Below are 16,491 nucleotides of genomic sequence, written 5' to 3' on the forward strand. Positions count from 1 at the left end.
CAGCAACAACAATTTTGTGTAGTTTTATTCAGTAATATGCGCAAAAAATAGAATGGTCTCCTCAAGACTTTTCATATTGTCCAAAATGTAGCGGCGTTTGAGACCATGTCGAGATCACAACGGTGAATCGAGACTTATTCTATTTGTATTTCAACGGCCAATGCACTTGTTTAATTGTAATTGTCCAATCAATTGTCGTTAAAACATTATTTTCTTTATTAGCAACATTCGCAATGTCTATCAGGGATCATGTTTTTTGTCTTCCCCTATCTAGTGGACACGTCCTGACTTTTCAACTCCTACGACTTCATTTATATTTCTACTTTGGTATTCCACCGAACAATGCTTACAACATTTAACAAACAAAAAAAATCAAATCCGCAAAGGACCGTTTTTATCAGAACAATTCGAAGCACTAGCCGCATTCTGTGGAGTACATGACACTCTGCCGTACTTCCGGCGGAACTTGTCGTCGACGCTCTCAAGGTAGTATGTCCCAGGAAACAACATGTCGATGGAACCCTTTGGCACGTAACTCGAAGCGTGGTGTGTCTTTTCACGGAGTTCCAACGTGGCCACAAAATCACTTGGAGAAACTTCTGAGCGGCACGCAAGGCGCGATGGGACGTCACTCAGGGAACCCACAAGGTTTGTCAGAGGGGAACTGGGACTACTTTTGGGGCTTACACGTATTGAGAACATGGCAGACGCTAAGCCAGATCCATACGAGAACATGCCTATGCGCTTGCCGGCTAACTGTGAGGCGGGCACACTAAACAATGAAGAAGCATTTGGTTAAAATATGATTTAAATGCGTTATTATGCTGGATGATCCTAGTGATTACCAATTAAGCTGACACGCCCACAATATTATTTCTTAAAAGTTGGCGTAAGCAAAATATGAGGTGTATTGGGCTGGAGCGGATCCAGCATTATATAAACGGGATGGATTAGAGAGTCTGAACATAATGTTAATACTTTATATTTTTTTACAAAACAAAGAGACACGACCACTAAAAAAATTGTTGATATCCAGCCAATTCTCCCCATTAATCGGCCCATGCCCAGCAAGTGTAGTAGATAAGATAACAGCCGTCACAAAATTTATAGTTCTTGAAAGTATTGTCACGATATTCCATCTTAGCATGGCGAGAATCTAGGGGACCAGGCCCGGAGGTAGGGGGGTTCGTTTGACCATTTAGCGGACCATTTTCTCTTAGGTAGCTCGCCTTATCTCGCAGTGTTACTCAATTTTTCTTCATCAGGGCAGACCTTCAAGTAGTGTGGGGAGGTTCTTCCGAACCCCGCCTGGCTACGGGCCTGGGGCAAGTGGATAACTTGAAACTCATCCCTAAAAGAACTTAAAATCCACATTGCAGCAGATTGGAACCCTTCACCCACTGGGGCATACTTCCTGTTCACACAGGAAGGCCCTCTCTCCTACCTACATGTTTAGCAAAGACACCAGGCTGCCATAGAGTGAAGGTGTGTACATATTCCCAACATCCTGTGCTATATGTGTGCATGGTCTAGCTTTTGCATCAAAGACCCCCTGGGATGCTTTTACAGATGTCTTCTCAATCTCCTTAGCAAGATTTTCATCTTGGAATGTCTCACTGAGTTTGATATCTCTAAAAAGACCAGCAAAAGATAAAAATTTAATAATAAGTGATAGAATTTTGAGGGTCATAGGTTAGAAAACTAGTCATAGGTTAGAAAACTATATTTATGGTAATTATGTTCACCCTTGTTAAATAAAGTGTATTGTATTGTACAGACCTGTACGCTGGTTTTAGGGGTGGTTGGGTGTATTTTCAAGGGCTACCCATTTCAAGTCAAAATATACATTGTAGTCAATAGCATTTCAAGAAAAGGATATTCTCAAATTGCACTTGTCACAGCTTAAGTCATCGAGCCTTTTTTGTTACTTACACTATTATATAATATAAAAAAAATTAAAAATAGGCGGCCTATGGGCCTGTTTGAGTTGAGCTCAAAGCTAAAGTAAAAGAGGAGTACTGGGTTATAGTGCATATCTACTCTTGTTTCTTAATGATAGTTTAAACAGTGATAGTTTAAACAGTGATAGTTAGTGATAGTTTAAACAGTGATAGTGATAGTTAAAACAGTGGTAGTAAGTGATAGATAGTTAGTGAAAGTTTAAACAGCATCGGATTATCACAGTACCTGTAGGGATGCAAAAGACTTTCTTCATCTTTTATAGTTCCTTGCTTGTGGCCTTTTAAAAAGTCTGCTAAGTACATCCTCGCAAGACTCTTTTGGACAATTCTACAAAAAGGAGTGTGAAAAGCCACATAGTCAATGTCCTCCAAGCCCACACTATCTTTATTTTCCACTTTTGCAGTCTTTTCAGTGAATGCTTTGTAACACTGATCAACAGCATTAAAATAACATTTGATTGACAGCCTTCCATCAACCACAGGGTACTCGGAAGTCATATCTGGCTTGTAGAAATCATAAGCATGCTGCATGAACACTCCTCTGAGACCTGAAAATAAACCAAAGAGAAAATAAATCAAAATTATCAACATTTTCAGAATAAACGTTTAAGGTTTACGTAGTATGACCTTAACCTCAACGCCTTCTGATTATTAGTGTTTACATTCAAAGGAATGTATGCAGTAGTAGCTTTATTTCAAGATAAATCTTAAACTTGTGGTCCTCAGTGAAAATCAATCATATTACAATATTTATAATAAGTAATAACAAAAATAATAATAATTATAGTAAATTAGATGAAAAAACCCTAACCCAATCTGATGATATTAGAACAAATTTCGTTTTTAGTCCTGATGCGTTCTAAAATGCAGAGTCAATTGTGCTAATTGTAAAAACTTATTATTGCTATTGATCATTAGTGTAATTCTCTTCCTAAAAATTCATTGGGTATTATATTTTTATATACACATATTCAGTCTTAAAATGTCCCAAAAATAAAAACGGCCCAGCCTCAACTGAAAATTAGATGTTCTTATAAAAAAGAGCATAATTTCATAGCTGTCACTTGTCACTACCTGTCAACTCTCCGGTATTAGGTGGGAGTCTCAAGATTTTTGACATCTTCTTCTGCTCTCCCACTTTTTAGCGATTTTTATGGAAAATGGTCATTTTGACTTTTTTCTATTAAAATATTCAAAACAATAATTCCCTTGTGTAGCGCAATTTATCTAACACCCTCGTGAGATCTATAAGTGGATTTGTTTGCGAGAGCCTTCTATACAGCAAACACATGCGAGGTTATACCCACCCCTCCTCTCAAAAAAATGAATATACCCCACCCCTCCCCCAAAAAAACTCAAACCTTGAGATTTTCGGGGGTTGACAGGTATGTGTCACTGTATACTCATGTTTGTTATGGTCCAAGGGTTTAAGGGCATACCTCTTTCTACTACAAGTGGGGCATGCGGCCCAACTAGCATGGCAACTGCTCCAGCCCCACCGGAACTTCTTGCATTACCCGCAGCATAGACTGCAATATCAGCAGCAACAACTATTGCCAGTCGACCTGTGGATAATAAATGATAATAAATAATAAATGTGGATAATAAACTAAATCAAGAAAAATGTGATGTAATGGGACAGCATTTCTTGCTGCTGGTGAAACATTTTTATTTTTGTATTCTGTTTTTTCTTCTAATTTTGTATCAGCAAATAAATACTAGGAGCATCCTTAGCTTATTGATATAACTTACAAAGGCTTTGATAACCCTAATCTCTCTTTTGCACATAGCTGGTATAATTAGCCCTTAAAACTAATCAAAACTTATTTCATTCTTATATGGTCTCTGCAAAGAATGCCGAATATAATAAATAAAATATGCTAATACTTGAGGTCACATATGATCAACATGAACAACTGGCGTTTCACAAAGCACCAGTCAACCTGAATGACGGATGGTGAAATACCAAGATAAGAAATAAAAAAGATAGGCTACAGAAGAGGACATATCCTGAATCAATCCAAATAGGAGTGAATTCCATTTTTTTTTCTTCAATATCAGCTGCCATATTAGCAAACAACACAAAGGATAGATTGTCCGTTTTTCATTAAGAAAGACAAACAAACCAGTTTAATCAAAGCCAAATAAAATGCAAACTCACCGTCCCAAGCAGAACTTTCAATCCAAGACAATGCATTAAACAGAGCTTGTGTGCCCCCGTAACAAGCATTTGTGGTGTCGATCCCCTCGATTTCTGTATTTCCACTATCCTCAAATAGCTGCATCAAAACACTTTTTACGGATTTGGATTTATCGATGATAGTCTCAGTGCCGACCTCTAATCTTCCAATCTTGTTTGGATCCAGGTGTTTTTTCTCTAGTAGATTTTGTACCACAGTTAGTGCTAGTGAATTGATGTCTTCGCGGTCACTGCAGAATCCCATTCCACGTTGCCCAAGCCCTATAGTGTACTTTCCTTTGCTTACACCGTCAAATTCTTCCAACCTCTCTTGCGATACGTACGTTTTTGGCACGTATAGTTCCATAGCCAAAATTCCGACATTTTCAGGCCATCCCCTAGGGGCTATCGAGGAATCATCCGGCATTGTAGATACTGTAACGCTATCAAGTGCTCTCCGTTCTTTGCTGTTCGGCCTACCTATGAGTAACCTCTCCTCGTCTTCGTGAATTTATACCAACCGGAAGTAAAATAGTATTCTGACATATGACGCAATCGAATAGCACCACAGGTAACCCATTACACAAGAAAACTTTCTTATAAGCAAGCGCAAGCGGAAGCGCAAACGGAAGCGCAACACAAGTGTGAATCGGTCAAACATAAGCGCAAGCGCAAGAAAATGACGCAGTTGCGTTCTCTTGTGTTTCCGCTTGTGTTCTAGTAAGAATCGGAAAACTATGTGCGTTCCGCTTGCGCTTACGTCCGAGTGAGAACCAACCTTTACACATATATCTTACACAAGGACCCGCGGTATAAAAGGCGCGGACCTGGTCCAAGTCGTCATTCTCGCTAGTCCACGTCAAGTGCAGAGCTCCGTAAATATCGAAAAAAGCAGAGCCGTAGATTAACTTTGGTATTTAAGAAGTTGAAAATAATGTTCTGTAAACACAAGGCAATAACGGCGAGCTTCTTGGAAGCTGTTTTTTTAAGGCAACAACGACAAAAATTGTGATTGAAAAATTAATTCAAAAACAGCGCGCGCTCGTTTGCAAAGACGCTATTCTTCAGCGCGCGCGTGAAAATAACGAAACATGAAACCTTATTTGGTTTAAAATCGCTCCATTATCTATTTATTATCTGTCCAGTCACCAGAAATGTCTAAAAATATGTTTGTGGGAATGACGACTTGGACCAGGCCCGCGCCTCTGATTTCCAGATGAGAAAAAGAATTAAAAAAAAGACAGGCTCCTTCTAGATTTGGAAGAGTTATGGATTATCAGGTTATTACTATGCTAACCATCTCTTTGTCGAATTTTTTTAAGTAACTTAAAATATACTTGAAATATGTCGCTAAATTCTATCGTTTTCTTCTTTTACAGAAACAAAAAAATGGACTCGTTCTATATACACAGGGACCCCAAAACACTCGACAAAATTAGATCCAGAATGCAATACCAGTATACGGCACATGCGCACTTTAAAATATATAGATTCGCTTTTATTTCAAAATGGCGGACGCGGCCAAGGTGAGAAGGAAATTGCAATACACCCGTAAAATAGTGACCAAACCCATAGATCATAACGTATCTTTGTTTAAAAGTACTTTTAAATATTTCTACTGTTTGTTACTTTCAACTTTATTTTTTTTTTGTTATATTGATGTCCAGGCCACAGATTGTAAAATGCCAAACGAGTTTCGTGAGTGTGCTCGCAGTTTTTTTTGCACCCTTCCTAAAATTTGTAATTAGTAAAGTACACCGCTTTCAAATACTTGTAGTATTTTACTGGTAATTATTATGATGGTTTATTATTTTTCAGTCGTCAAATGTCGCTTCGGATGGGGGAAGCGGTGAGTGTATTGTCTACACCGTGACACTACTTTATGAAGTTTTTGTTTTTAGAAAAAATCTACTGTTTTATTAAAATGATTATTTAAATAACGAAACAATAATCATGGGTATCAGTGGACAAAATCACCAGATAAATTGAATTAATATGTCTGCATTTTTTTTTTTTGAATTATAATAAGCTGTCTACCAAGAACGTTTTCCTATTTTGGACGGAGAAAATAAATGTCAGTACTTGGAAATGAAACATACATAGCTAATTCTGATAAACCTTAAAATAAAATAAAAGGCAACTTAAAGTTCATAAAACCTTTCACTTATATCAATCTAGGCAAAAAACACATGATAAACTTTCAAATTCTGAAAAGGGAATCTAATTTGATTGAAATTTGAATTTTCTACAGATCTTTGAAAATTTTCCTGGCCGCATGAAAGGAGATTAAATCAGTTAATAATAAGTTTTGGTGTGAAAAACTAAACGTACTTTCCTTAAATTCGTTAAAATTTAGAGACGGCAATACCACAAAATATTGATGAAGGGTTTTCTATTGCAATGCTACCCACAATAAAGCTAAGAATAATTTAAAATTGAGAATAATATGTGAAAAAAGAAAATATCATTTTGCCCACAATGAGAAAAAAAAAACAATTGAAAGGCTACAAAATATCTGCTAAATTTTAAGGATTTGTTTCCTGAAGTTAAATAATCATTTGACTACCAGGTTAAGATATAAAGATGACAGTAAAAGTTGTAACCACACAACGATCTTCAGCAATAACTAAGAAGACATGAAGACAGGAACAGGTTTAGCAGGCCCATATATTTTCTCATGTAATTTGGTTGACATCTCAATCTACATCGCAAATGACTGGACATGGGCCTTTCAGTTCACGGCCTTTTTTCCGAAGGTTGACCAAAATACCTCAATAATACAGATTTTAGTTATTCGCAAAAGACATATGAACCACATACCATCTGGAAGATGAAAATATAAAGAATTGACCTAATCCATCAACTCTGAAGGGTTATATGGACTTTAAGTGTCTAAATAAATAGAATAATAGGATACAATTTATGTTTTGTTGGCTTGGTCTATTGTATTTGACGTTAACACCCATCCCTTGCCTATATGCTTAGCTGGCATTTTTTTTCAGATTCTGGCACAAATGAAGAATCTGTGGATCAGGACTTTGACATCACAGCGGATATGATGGTGCATGATATGGATGATGAGACCACTCTAGAGGAGGAGGAGAAACTGGACAACAAGGAAAACTTTTCTGAGGAGATTGCTGATCTAGAGAAGGTGAAATAAAGCATTTTATATTTAATGCCAGATCAAGACTCTATCAAACAGGGGAAGAATAGAAAATGAACATGAAAAGGGATATATATATAAAAAATTACAAGAAAATGTGGTGTGATATTCAGCATTTGTGTTTATAGGAAGGAGACATGCCACTAGAAGATCTTCTGGCCATGTATGGATATCACTCTGACGAGAGTGAGACCCAAGCTCCGGATGAGCCTGTGACCAAGACTGACGTCCTACCTCCACTAATCAGTGCACGACAGGCAATTCAGGATCCTGACCTCCCTAATCAGTCTGAGAAAGAAGACTCTATCCCCCTTGAGGATGCGTCACCAGTGCCATCTCCTCTAATGCAAGAGCAGTCCGATTATGCCCCATCACCTCAGTCAAACAATAACCAGAATAATGTTTTTCCTGAAAACCAGAGGATCACACGAGGATGTGAGTACAACATATACTTTATAGCGTTATTATGTTTTTTTCAATATTATGGGAAATCTCATAATAATGTGTCAACTGCTAAACCTCTTTCTGACATCCATCATTCAAACTAACTGAATTCCATTTAGTGCTTTTTGCTTGGTCAGCCCATGCAGAGAAGTGCCTTCATTGGAGGACATTTTAGTTCTGACCAATGAAAAAATGCCTAAAAGATTTTGGATGATCTGGAAACAAAATAATAATTATGATAAAGATTTCTAAAATAACTGAATAAGTTACTTTCTGTACTCTTTTAGTGCTTGCAGCATACAGTTATTTCAACCTTGGTGAGAGCTCATCTTCTGACGATGATGATGAATACAACCCAGAGGAATGGAAAAAGGTATGATCCTGGATATGGTGGCAGCATTGGTGGCTCAGTTGGCATAGTGTCAATCTTTAGTGCCTGTGCCTCTCACCACTTGGTTCTGGGTTTGATTTCTGGTTTCGACTTGAGCTGTGTTAGTTCTCACCTTTCGACTTGAGCTGTGTTAGTTCTCACCTTTGCCCTGAGGTTTCTTCTCCGTGTTGTCGGGGTTCTCCTCCCTCAACAAAAACCAACGTGTTTTTTAAGCTGTGTTTGCTGATTAGACATGAGTTATGGCGGCTACCAAAGGCAGCTTCTGTTTTATACCTTTAATTCAAACATGTTTAATCTGGGCTCTTGTTATTTAGTTTCCAAGATGCAAGGAGGGTGATCAACATTTATTTTTATTTATTTAAATAAAATTCATTGCTATTGTTTTTCCAATATCTTAAATGAAAACTGTCATTTTCAGGAAATCCATATTGGAGAGGAGCACCAGGCGGTAGTACCTGAGGGACTTAACACAGAGAAAGAATGTATGTGAAATTGTGATATAAGGATCTAAACACAGAGAAAGAATGTATGTGAAATTGTGTGTGTGATATAAGGGTCCAAACACAAAGAAAGAGTCTAAACATGAAAAAAAGAATGTCATGTAACCTTGTGTGATAAATACCTTACTTCAGTTTGTCATATATATTTATATCTTAAATATCATTTTACAATCAAATACTTGTACAATCAGCTTATCATTTGATGGGCTTGAAATAAGTGTGGTTTGTGGCAAGTTCGCCAATGAAATCCACTTTTTTCTAACCTTTTAGCTGATTGCTAGATACTGTAATGATTTAAATAACCACCCTCCTTTAAATGACCACCCCTCCCTTATGAGTGCTCCCATTCGACCAGGCGCTTAAATTTGAATCATTACTGTAGTTGTACATTTCTCTCTATCGAGATGTGTGTTTTTAATATATTTATCAAAGTATCCTTGTTCTAGATACCTATGATGGAGTTGACAAATGTCTATGGAATCCATCAAAGATTAATGAGCAAGAATGTAAGTTCACCTTCGATTTGATAGGAAATTTTTACCATCTATTGTTTTAGTGCATTGTTATCCCAGAAACTGAAAACAGCTTTCTGTCAAAAGTATTTATTCATTGTTTGTTAAAAAAATGCACCAAATCAACTGTTTACAAGCTCTATTCATTTGGATTAGTAATTTTAGGAGATAGCAGATGTCCTCGAGTTGTTCCTTAGAGTGTGTGCACTTATGTTTATTCATTTTTGTTTTTCAGTACAGAGATATCTGAACAGTGTTTGTAAGCCGCCAGGGGCTGATATCCAAAGAGAAGTCAAGAGAGATGACGAGCAGGTGAATGTTTTTGAGGTTATTAGGTCTCATAAAGATTCTAAATCCTTGTCAGTTTTTTTTTAAGATTGATCGGTCAGGTACTGTATGTTTTGCATTGGAACTAGGTTCAGCATTCAGGTTTCCAGTGCAATTGCCTGACTATGGGTGCATGTTTTTTCATCCAGGCCTTGTATACCTTCTTTTCCAATTGCCTAACTGTTTATACATGTTTTTCATACAGGCCTTGTACATGCTTCTCCAGTGCAGTTATGATGTTTCAGAAGCAGTAAGAAGACAGAAATCACAGACAAAACCTCAGGCTGGTCAGTGTTCTCATCAAATGTTTTATTTTAGGCTTATGTTCCCTACTTATCTTGGTTGCTTTGGTTATTTTATCTTATAGAAATGGCTTTATGGTCAGAGGAGGAGTGTAGGGATTTTGAGAGCGGTAGGTTAAAAAGTATATACTAATAATATATCAATGATATGACAGATGACGGCCAATATGAAATTTACAATACTTAATTTTAGTATAATTTTACTGTTTGCCCTTCACTTTAATGGTTATCCTTTTTTTTTATTAATTGAACTCAGGACTTAGGATATATGGAAAAGATTTCCTTCAAATTCAGCAAAATAAGGTAAAAGATATGCACTTTGTCTTTTCTGTTTGCATAATTACTTACAAACATGGTTGTTATATTTTGTTCAGTATCAATTGTGCATCTCTGCTGTATTTTCAGTATGACATTGGCCTTTGATACAGAAGTAGTACTTAGGGGCGGACCATTTGACTTTTGAGGGGGTGGGTGGGTGATTTTATGTCTGCAAGAATTTTTTTTTCGCCTAACGGATGTGCAGGATTTTTTTCCCCATGTACTGCTATGCAGGATATTTTTTTTTCTTGGAGCCCACGTCTCTTTGCAGCATTTTTTCCAATTGACATTTTTTTTCTTTTCTCGTCCTATATCTCTAATATAGAACTCCATACGTTGTGTTTCATTCTTTTTGACCTTCGAATAGCTTAAAATTATAATTCAATAAACTCTCTATGTATAGGGATTATACATGGTAAGACCTTCGTGTCATAGCCAAACAAGTCTTCGCTATCAAGCTCTTACCTTGCATATTGAGTCAGATAAAATAGCAAAAAAAAAGAGAAGCTTCTTTGAAATCTCCCACATTTGTTAGAATGTTTTTTAAGGTTCTGTTGAAATATTCCACAAAACAAGGACATCTTTAGGGGCAAGCATTTATATAGATCCCATCTCCTAAATTTTAATCGATGGTTGGTATCTCTGCCTATATGTGAACACAAAGAGGAAACAACCATTTTAGTTTTTTCCTATTTCACATTATATTTTATTTTGGGGAAGTCCATCAAATTAATTATGAAAGATTTATCTATTTTATCTATTTATATAAAATATATGTTACAGTTTATATATTGATTTTTTAAACCTTTTTATTTATTTATTTGTTGTTTTATTAAGTCTTAATAAAACAACAAATAAATAAAAGGTATTTCAAAATAAAATAAAAGTTTGTGACTTCTGTTGTACAAGAAAACTTTTTGGTATTTTTTTCTAAAATGATTGTAAAGGGCATTATAGCATATGAGCACTTTTGTTTTATTTTAGAATGTAATTTCTAAAATTAAACCATTGGGAACTAGTTTTATCTAATAGGAGACCACACAACTTATAAGTTTCAACATAGGGTGTGATGGTGGAAAGGGCGAGTCTCAACCAATAGAAACTTTCAAGAATATGGTGAGGAGAAATACAAAATACACATATCAAAAATATAGACGAAAACGTTTTATAGAGTAAAAAACATCAAAGTTATCACAGAATTTTGATTTTATTTGATAGAGTTCATCTTTTCACACAATGGCTTTGCAACATTTTTTTTCTTAAATTTGTGCATGAATTTTTTTCTGCTCATTTACTTTGCATGCAATTTTTTCTTTAAAATGTAGCTTGCAGGATATTTTTTTCAAAATCACCCACCCCCCTCAAAAATCAAATGGTCCGCCCCTTATCTATTGTTTATATGTGTTTGGCAAGGTGACATCTCGGAGTGTGAATGAGATTGTGCAGTTCTACTACTTATGGAAGAAGACAGAACGACATGATGCTTACGCCTCCCAATCACGACTTGCTAAAAAGAAGTACACATTTCACCCTGGAATTACGTGAGTATTATTTGAAATGTATATCTCATATTTTACTCTACTTAACATTACTTAAATCATAGAAACTACATGGACCGATTCTTGGATGAGAACGAGAGTGCCGAGTCATTTATTCAGTGTTTTGGCATATTCAAGGTCTATATCTCATTACCGGTACTTAAATCGTAGAGACTACATGGATCGATTCTTGGACGAGAACGAGAGTGCCGAGTCATTTATTCAGTGTTTTGGCATATTCAAGGTCTATATCTCATTACCGGTACTTAAATCGTAGAGACTACATGGATCGATTCTTGGATGAGAACGAGAGTGCCGAGTCATTTATTCAGTGTTTTGGCATATTCAAGGTCTATATCTGACTACCGGTACATAAATCGTAGAGACTACATGGATCTATTCTTGGACGAGAACGAGAGTGCCGAATCATTTATTCAGTGTTTTGGCATATTCAAGGTCTATATCTGATTACCGGTACTTAAATCGTAGAGACTACATGGACCGATTCTTGGACGAGAACGAGAGTGCCGCCTCCAGTCGTGCATCAAGTCCACACAACTTTTCAGCCCGTGCTCGTCTTGGGAATGGCCTGTCCGTTAGCCACGTGTCCGGTTCGGTCCAGACCACGCCCTCTACACCCCAGACGACATCTTCGTACTCAGTGCCGTCTGGGTCGCATCATACTACCGTCACAATGATGTCCGGCCAATCGCATCTAAAGCGGGACCATTTAGGTATGGAAGGTCATGACACGCTCATGGTTAAGGATCCAGGAAACAAATTGATGTGATAAAATAACTGTTGTCACAATATAAATAAACAAACAAAGAAATGTATGAACCTAGAGATATGCCAAGTGTGAGGACGCATCCATCGTTTCCATCGGCTGATTGAGTTTGGTCAATAAAGTATAAAACATTGTTTTGAGATGGTTTTTATGAAGTTCTGTCACGTAACTTCTCATCTAAAATAGAAACAAAGGCGTGGCTGACAAGGGCTCTTAACTTTATACAGTTCATTCCTTACAATTTTAAGTTCCATCTTTTATCGCTTTACAGGTGCAACGCCCGGGGCGCCTTCACGCCCGCCTCAGCTCCAGTCCTGCGTGCCTACCTCTGTTATCGTATCCAGCCCCGAGAAAGGCGACATAGCTCCTAAGCGGCCAAGGCTGGACTCGGAAGGCCGTATGAGGCTTAACACTGTCAGCAGCAAACCACCGCCGCTGAAACCTATCGCTAGCCTCGCGCCAACTGTCAGCCGACCTCCTCCTCCCAAAGACTCATCCTATGGCATGAGCACTGTTGTGCGCCCGGAGGTCATTCGTGAGCACAGCCTCACGCCCAAGGCGCCGTATCAATAACTGATTCAGTGAAGCGCTCTTGTGACGCAAACCTCGATTGTACATAAGCTAGTACTGTATGTTGAATGGTCTGTCAAATGTGCAGTTGGCCCCTAAGGCGCCGCATGAAAACCCAGGGGCGGAGCTAGGGGTGGGCCGAACGGTCCCCGGCCCGGAACGACTCGAATCTCGTAATTGTAAATAGGCTATGTATGTTATGGAATGGTTTGTCAAGGAAATATGCAGTTAGCCCCTGTAAGTAGGAACCCGATAGGGGTATATGGTTTCCTGAACATTGGCGGATATAGGGGGCCTACTGTCGTAGTAATTTATTGTGCATCAACAGCCCAGGCTGCAATGAAGGCAATACTGTCTGCTATCTCACTTTTTTAATTATATAGGAAGTAAATACTTCAATAGTTGGATAAACGTGCAAAGCATGACTGACTTTTTCTGAGGGAAGCGTTATTATTCATTCCCATAATCCAATAATTACCCAGTAATAACTTCCAGTCATTCATTATCGCCCTTTTGAAGACATTTTATTTAATAAACACCCTCGCGGCTTTCCTCTTATGTAAACGAGGACCATGATGAATAGCATATTTGTTACCAAGCTAACAGAAGTACCTCCCTGTTTGTTTCTGGCAGTTAACATAGCCGTCTCGCGTCTCTCAGACGTTTCCCAAGGTTAAAATGAGCAAACGAACGCGCAAAATAACAGAGACACGACGCTAGTGAGCTGTTATAGAGGAAAAGAGGAAGAAAGCCCCCAAAAGTTGTCAACAGGGTAATTAAATAAGCGCCCTTGAAAATTTGTCTTGCATATTTCAATGAATTTGTTTTTACCCTAGTCGGCGCGATATTTTGCACTGTAATCCTTCGTGTTCTCGTTTCTCTGAATTTGGATAACCATTGCAATCTTTTGGTCGTTGTCTCTACAAAGGCCTATCTACCGCGCTATCCAGTCGAGCGTCAAGATTTAGCGCGGAAACAAATAGTTTGAAGGTGCCAACTACGGTTTCACTTAGGGCGCATGAATAAGGAAGGCCGAACATACAAACCAGGTTGTCCTCTTGGTAATAATTTAAGAACATTTATTAATGTCGATATAATCCAGGGAGGGTTTGACACAGCCACGTTGTACACTCTTTTTTTTTATAAGAACGTCTAATTTTCAGTTGAGGCTGGGCCGTTTTTAATATGTTATTAACGATGTTCTCAAATTTTAGTGTATATAAGAATATAATACCCAATGAATTATTAGGAAAAGAATTAACACAAATGTTCAATAGCAATTTATAGATCCTACGCGCAAACAACAGAGCAAAAAAATGGCATGAAATTTTCCAATTCTCTATTTATAAGCTCAAAATTCCGCATACAAGGAGTTCTTCTGACCAAAAGCTTAATTCCAAATTTTAAAGAAATTTAGAAGATATGAAATTTAGATGTTAGCGAGCAAAGTTGGCTTTATTTCTGATCAGAGCCCGACTTCTCCCTAAGAACGAGGAGAATTCATACTTTGAACATTTGAAAATTCCACTTCAAGCCTCATATCTCAAAGACGAATCCATTAGAAAAAACATTTTTTGATATGTTGGTTTACATAACATAAGGAACCTCTATGTAGAAATTCAAGCTTACTGAAGTTAACCAGACCTTATTTTGGGAAAACTTGCCATTTTGTCCTCTGTCCGCACAAACGAATATGCAATCAGAAAGCAGCAAATGGAAGCCAGCGAAGTGCAACCCAAATGTACCACAAATTGTACAAGATGTCGGATGAGGTCAGTGAGTCCTGCCCGGATTTTTATCTATAATACAGACGTTTATAGGGGCTTTCCTGTGAAATAAAACACGGTCACCTAACGTTATGGAAACTTGTTGTCCAAGCTTGGTGAAAATCTTGTAGAGAAGTATAGAAATAGATAACTACAAGTTTGGTTGTTGAATGAAAACGACACGAATCCAGCTCAAAATACGAAAAATTGGAAATGATAAGATAAAGCGGTGCTCTCTTCGGTAGGTACTATGTGTTTTCAAAGCTATTTTTCTTTAATTTTTTTTTCTTTAATTAGGATAATTGCCCCTAGCAAGCTAATCCGGCAATGAGCGGTCGACGACCAAGGACCAACGGATAAAAAAAAAAAAAAAAAAAAAAAAAAAAAAAAAAGTTGACTACAACCACAGAATAAATAAATAAATAATAATAAATAATACATAAATAAACAGTACAATCAAGTAATAATAATGATACACCAAAAAAAACACATTAAAAACAAATAAATAAAGCATACGATCATTGCAGGATTAGCTCGCTAGGCAAGGCCGCACGAAATTGTGTTACAGTTGATATATTGTTAAAGCATGATTGAGACAGTGAGTTCCAAACTGGAACAGATCTTACATAGAACGAAAACTTGTAACAATTTACTGCTGGTGTTGGATGGTCAAACTGGAAACAATGACGGGCACTAGCCCTAGTAGCATAATTGAAGTGTCTCAGCTTAATGTCAGTGGGAAAGTCAATGTTTACGTGTTGAAAATTAACATTGTAAAATAAAGAAATATCATTTACCACTCTACGATTTTGTAACGATTGCCATCCTAGTTGGGCAATCATGTTTGAAACACTACTATCTCTACGATAATCGTTTGTGACAAAGCGGGCAGCGCGGCGTTGAATTGACTCGACACAGTTGATGTCCTTTTGAGTGTGTGGAGACCACGCTGGGGAGGCATATTCAGCTACAGGACGCACAAGACTAATGTAGGCCTTCTCCTTGACCTCAGCAGGACATGATGAAAAGTTCCTCTGGAGAATGTTTAGCACCCTGTTCGCTTTCTTCTTGATCTCGTCACACTGTTTGGACCAGTTAAGACTGGGCGTGATGTAAATGCCTAAGTACTTTTGAAACCGCACACCTTCCAGAACAGAACCACATAGTGTGTAGGAACCTTGAAATGGGAAGCGCTTCAAAGTGATCGACATCACGTAGCATTTTTTAGGGGCGAATGACATCTGCCACCGTTTGGCCCATTGCTCAAGGTAATGCAGGTCTTGTTGTAAGATTGCGTAGTCGGAATGGTCATGGATGGGGCGATAGAGTACACTGTCATCAGCAAAAAGCTTCACTTGTGATTGGATATCAGATGGCATGTCATTGATGAACATTAGAAATAATATTGGTCCCAATACAGTGCCTGACAGCACAGTTGACCAGCTTGAACAGGCACCATTTACAACAACTCGTTGCCTACGGTCAATCAGAAAGTTTCTAAGCCATATAAGCATTTTTCCTCTGACACCATAGAACTGAGCCTTAGCAAGAAGACGTTCGTGGGGAACAGAGTCAAATGCTTTGGCGAAATCCAAAAAGATGACATCTACTTGGCCATGAGAACAGGAACAGTTTTTTGTCAACTTGCAGTGATTTAAGTGCGGGAAAAGCAGAAGAGAAATAAAAGCCGAAGTCGCTGTAACTACAGGTTTTACCTGTACAAGATTTAT

The 16,491-nt window shown here is 37.7% G+C and overlaps 2 protein-coding genes across 3 annotated transcripts; one reads left to right on the forward strand and one right to left on the reverse strand.

The window, feature by feature from the left end:
* Positions 1-7: 7 nt before the first annotated feature.
* On the reverse strand, positions 8-4,676 carry LOC5507526 (hydroxymethylglutaryl-CoA synthase 1). Its single transcript, XM_001628112.3, has 5 exons — positions 4,123-4,676; positions 3,401-3,526; positions 2,188-2,509; positions 1,449-1,631; positions 8-772 (listed from the first exon to the last, which is right to left on the reverse strand). The coding sequence occupies exons 1-5, from the start codon at positions 4,565-4,567 to the stop codon at positions 373-375; spliced, it is 1,476 nt and encodes a 491-aa protein (XP_001628162.3). The 5' UTR covers positions 4,568-4,676; the 3' UTR covers positions 8-372.
* Positions 4,677-5,546: 870 nt separating this feature from the next.
* LOC116614783 (mesoderm induction early response protein 1) lies at positions 5,547-13,571 on the forward strand. 2 transcript variants are annotated; one of them, XM_032376192.2, is made up of 14 exons: positions 5,547-5,666; positions 5,959-5,989; positions 7,143-7,294; positions 7,435-7,741; positions 8,038-8,123; positions 8,560-8,623; positions 9,088-9,147; positions 9,389-9,465; positions 9,686-9,767; positions 9,848-9,892; positions 10,039-10,085; positions 11,514-11,641; positions 12,128-12,372; positions 12,697-13,571. In XM_032376192.2, the coding sequence occupies exons 1-14, from the start codon at positions 5,649-5,651 to the stop codon at positions 12,996-12,998; spliced, it is 1,644 nt and encodes a 547-aa protein (XP_032232083.2). In that variant the 5' UTR covers positions 5,547-5,648; the 3' UTR covers positions 12,999-13,571. The 2 variants fall into 2 exon arrangements, with proteins under 2 accessions (XP_032232083.2, XP_032232084.2); XM_032376193.2 differs by lacking the exons at positions 12,128-12,372; positions 12,697-13,571 and adding an exon at positions 11,810-11,930.
* The last annotated feature ends 2,920 nt before the right edge of the window (positions 13,572-16,491 follow it).

Source organism: Nematostella vectensis, chromosome 1 (genome assembly GCF_932526225.1).
Source record: "Nematostella vectensis chromosome 1, jaNemVect1.1, whole genome shotgun sequence".
NCBI lineage: Eukaryota > Metazoa > Cnidaria > Anthozoa > Actiniaria > Edwardsiidae > Nematostella > Nematostella vectensis.

Coding starts and splice junctions, on each gene's coding strand:
- LOC5507526 (XM_001628112.3), bottom strand. CDS start 4,567: ATGCCGGATGATTCCTCGATAGCCCCTAGGGGATGGCCTGAAAATGTC. Junction 3,527..4,122: donor TGAAAGTTCTGCTTGGGACG/GTGAGTTTGCAT, acceptor TATTATCCACAG/GTCGACTGGCAATAGTTGTT. Junction 2,510..3,400: donor CCCACTTGTAGTAGAAAGAG/GTATGCCCTTAA, acceptor GTTTATTTTCAG/GTCTCAGAGGAGTGTTCATG.
- LOC116614783 (XM_032376192.2), top strand. Junction 7,742..8,037: donor CCAGAGGATCACACGAGGAT/GTGAGTACAACA, acceptor GTACTCTTTTAG/TGCTTGCAGCATACAGTTAT. Junction 12,373..12,696: donor TCTAAAGCGGGACCATTTAG/GTATGGAAGGTC, acceptor ATCGCTTTACAG/GTGCAACGCCCGGGGCGCCT.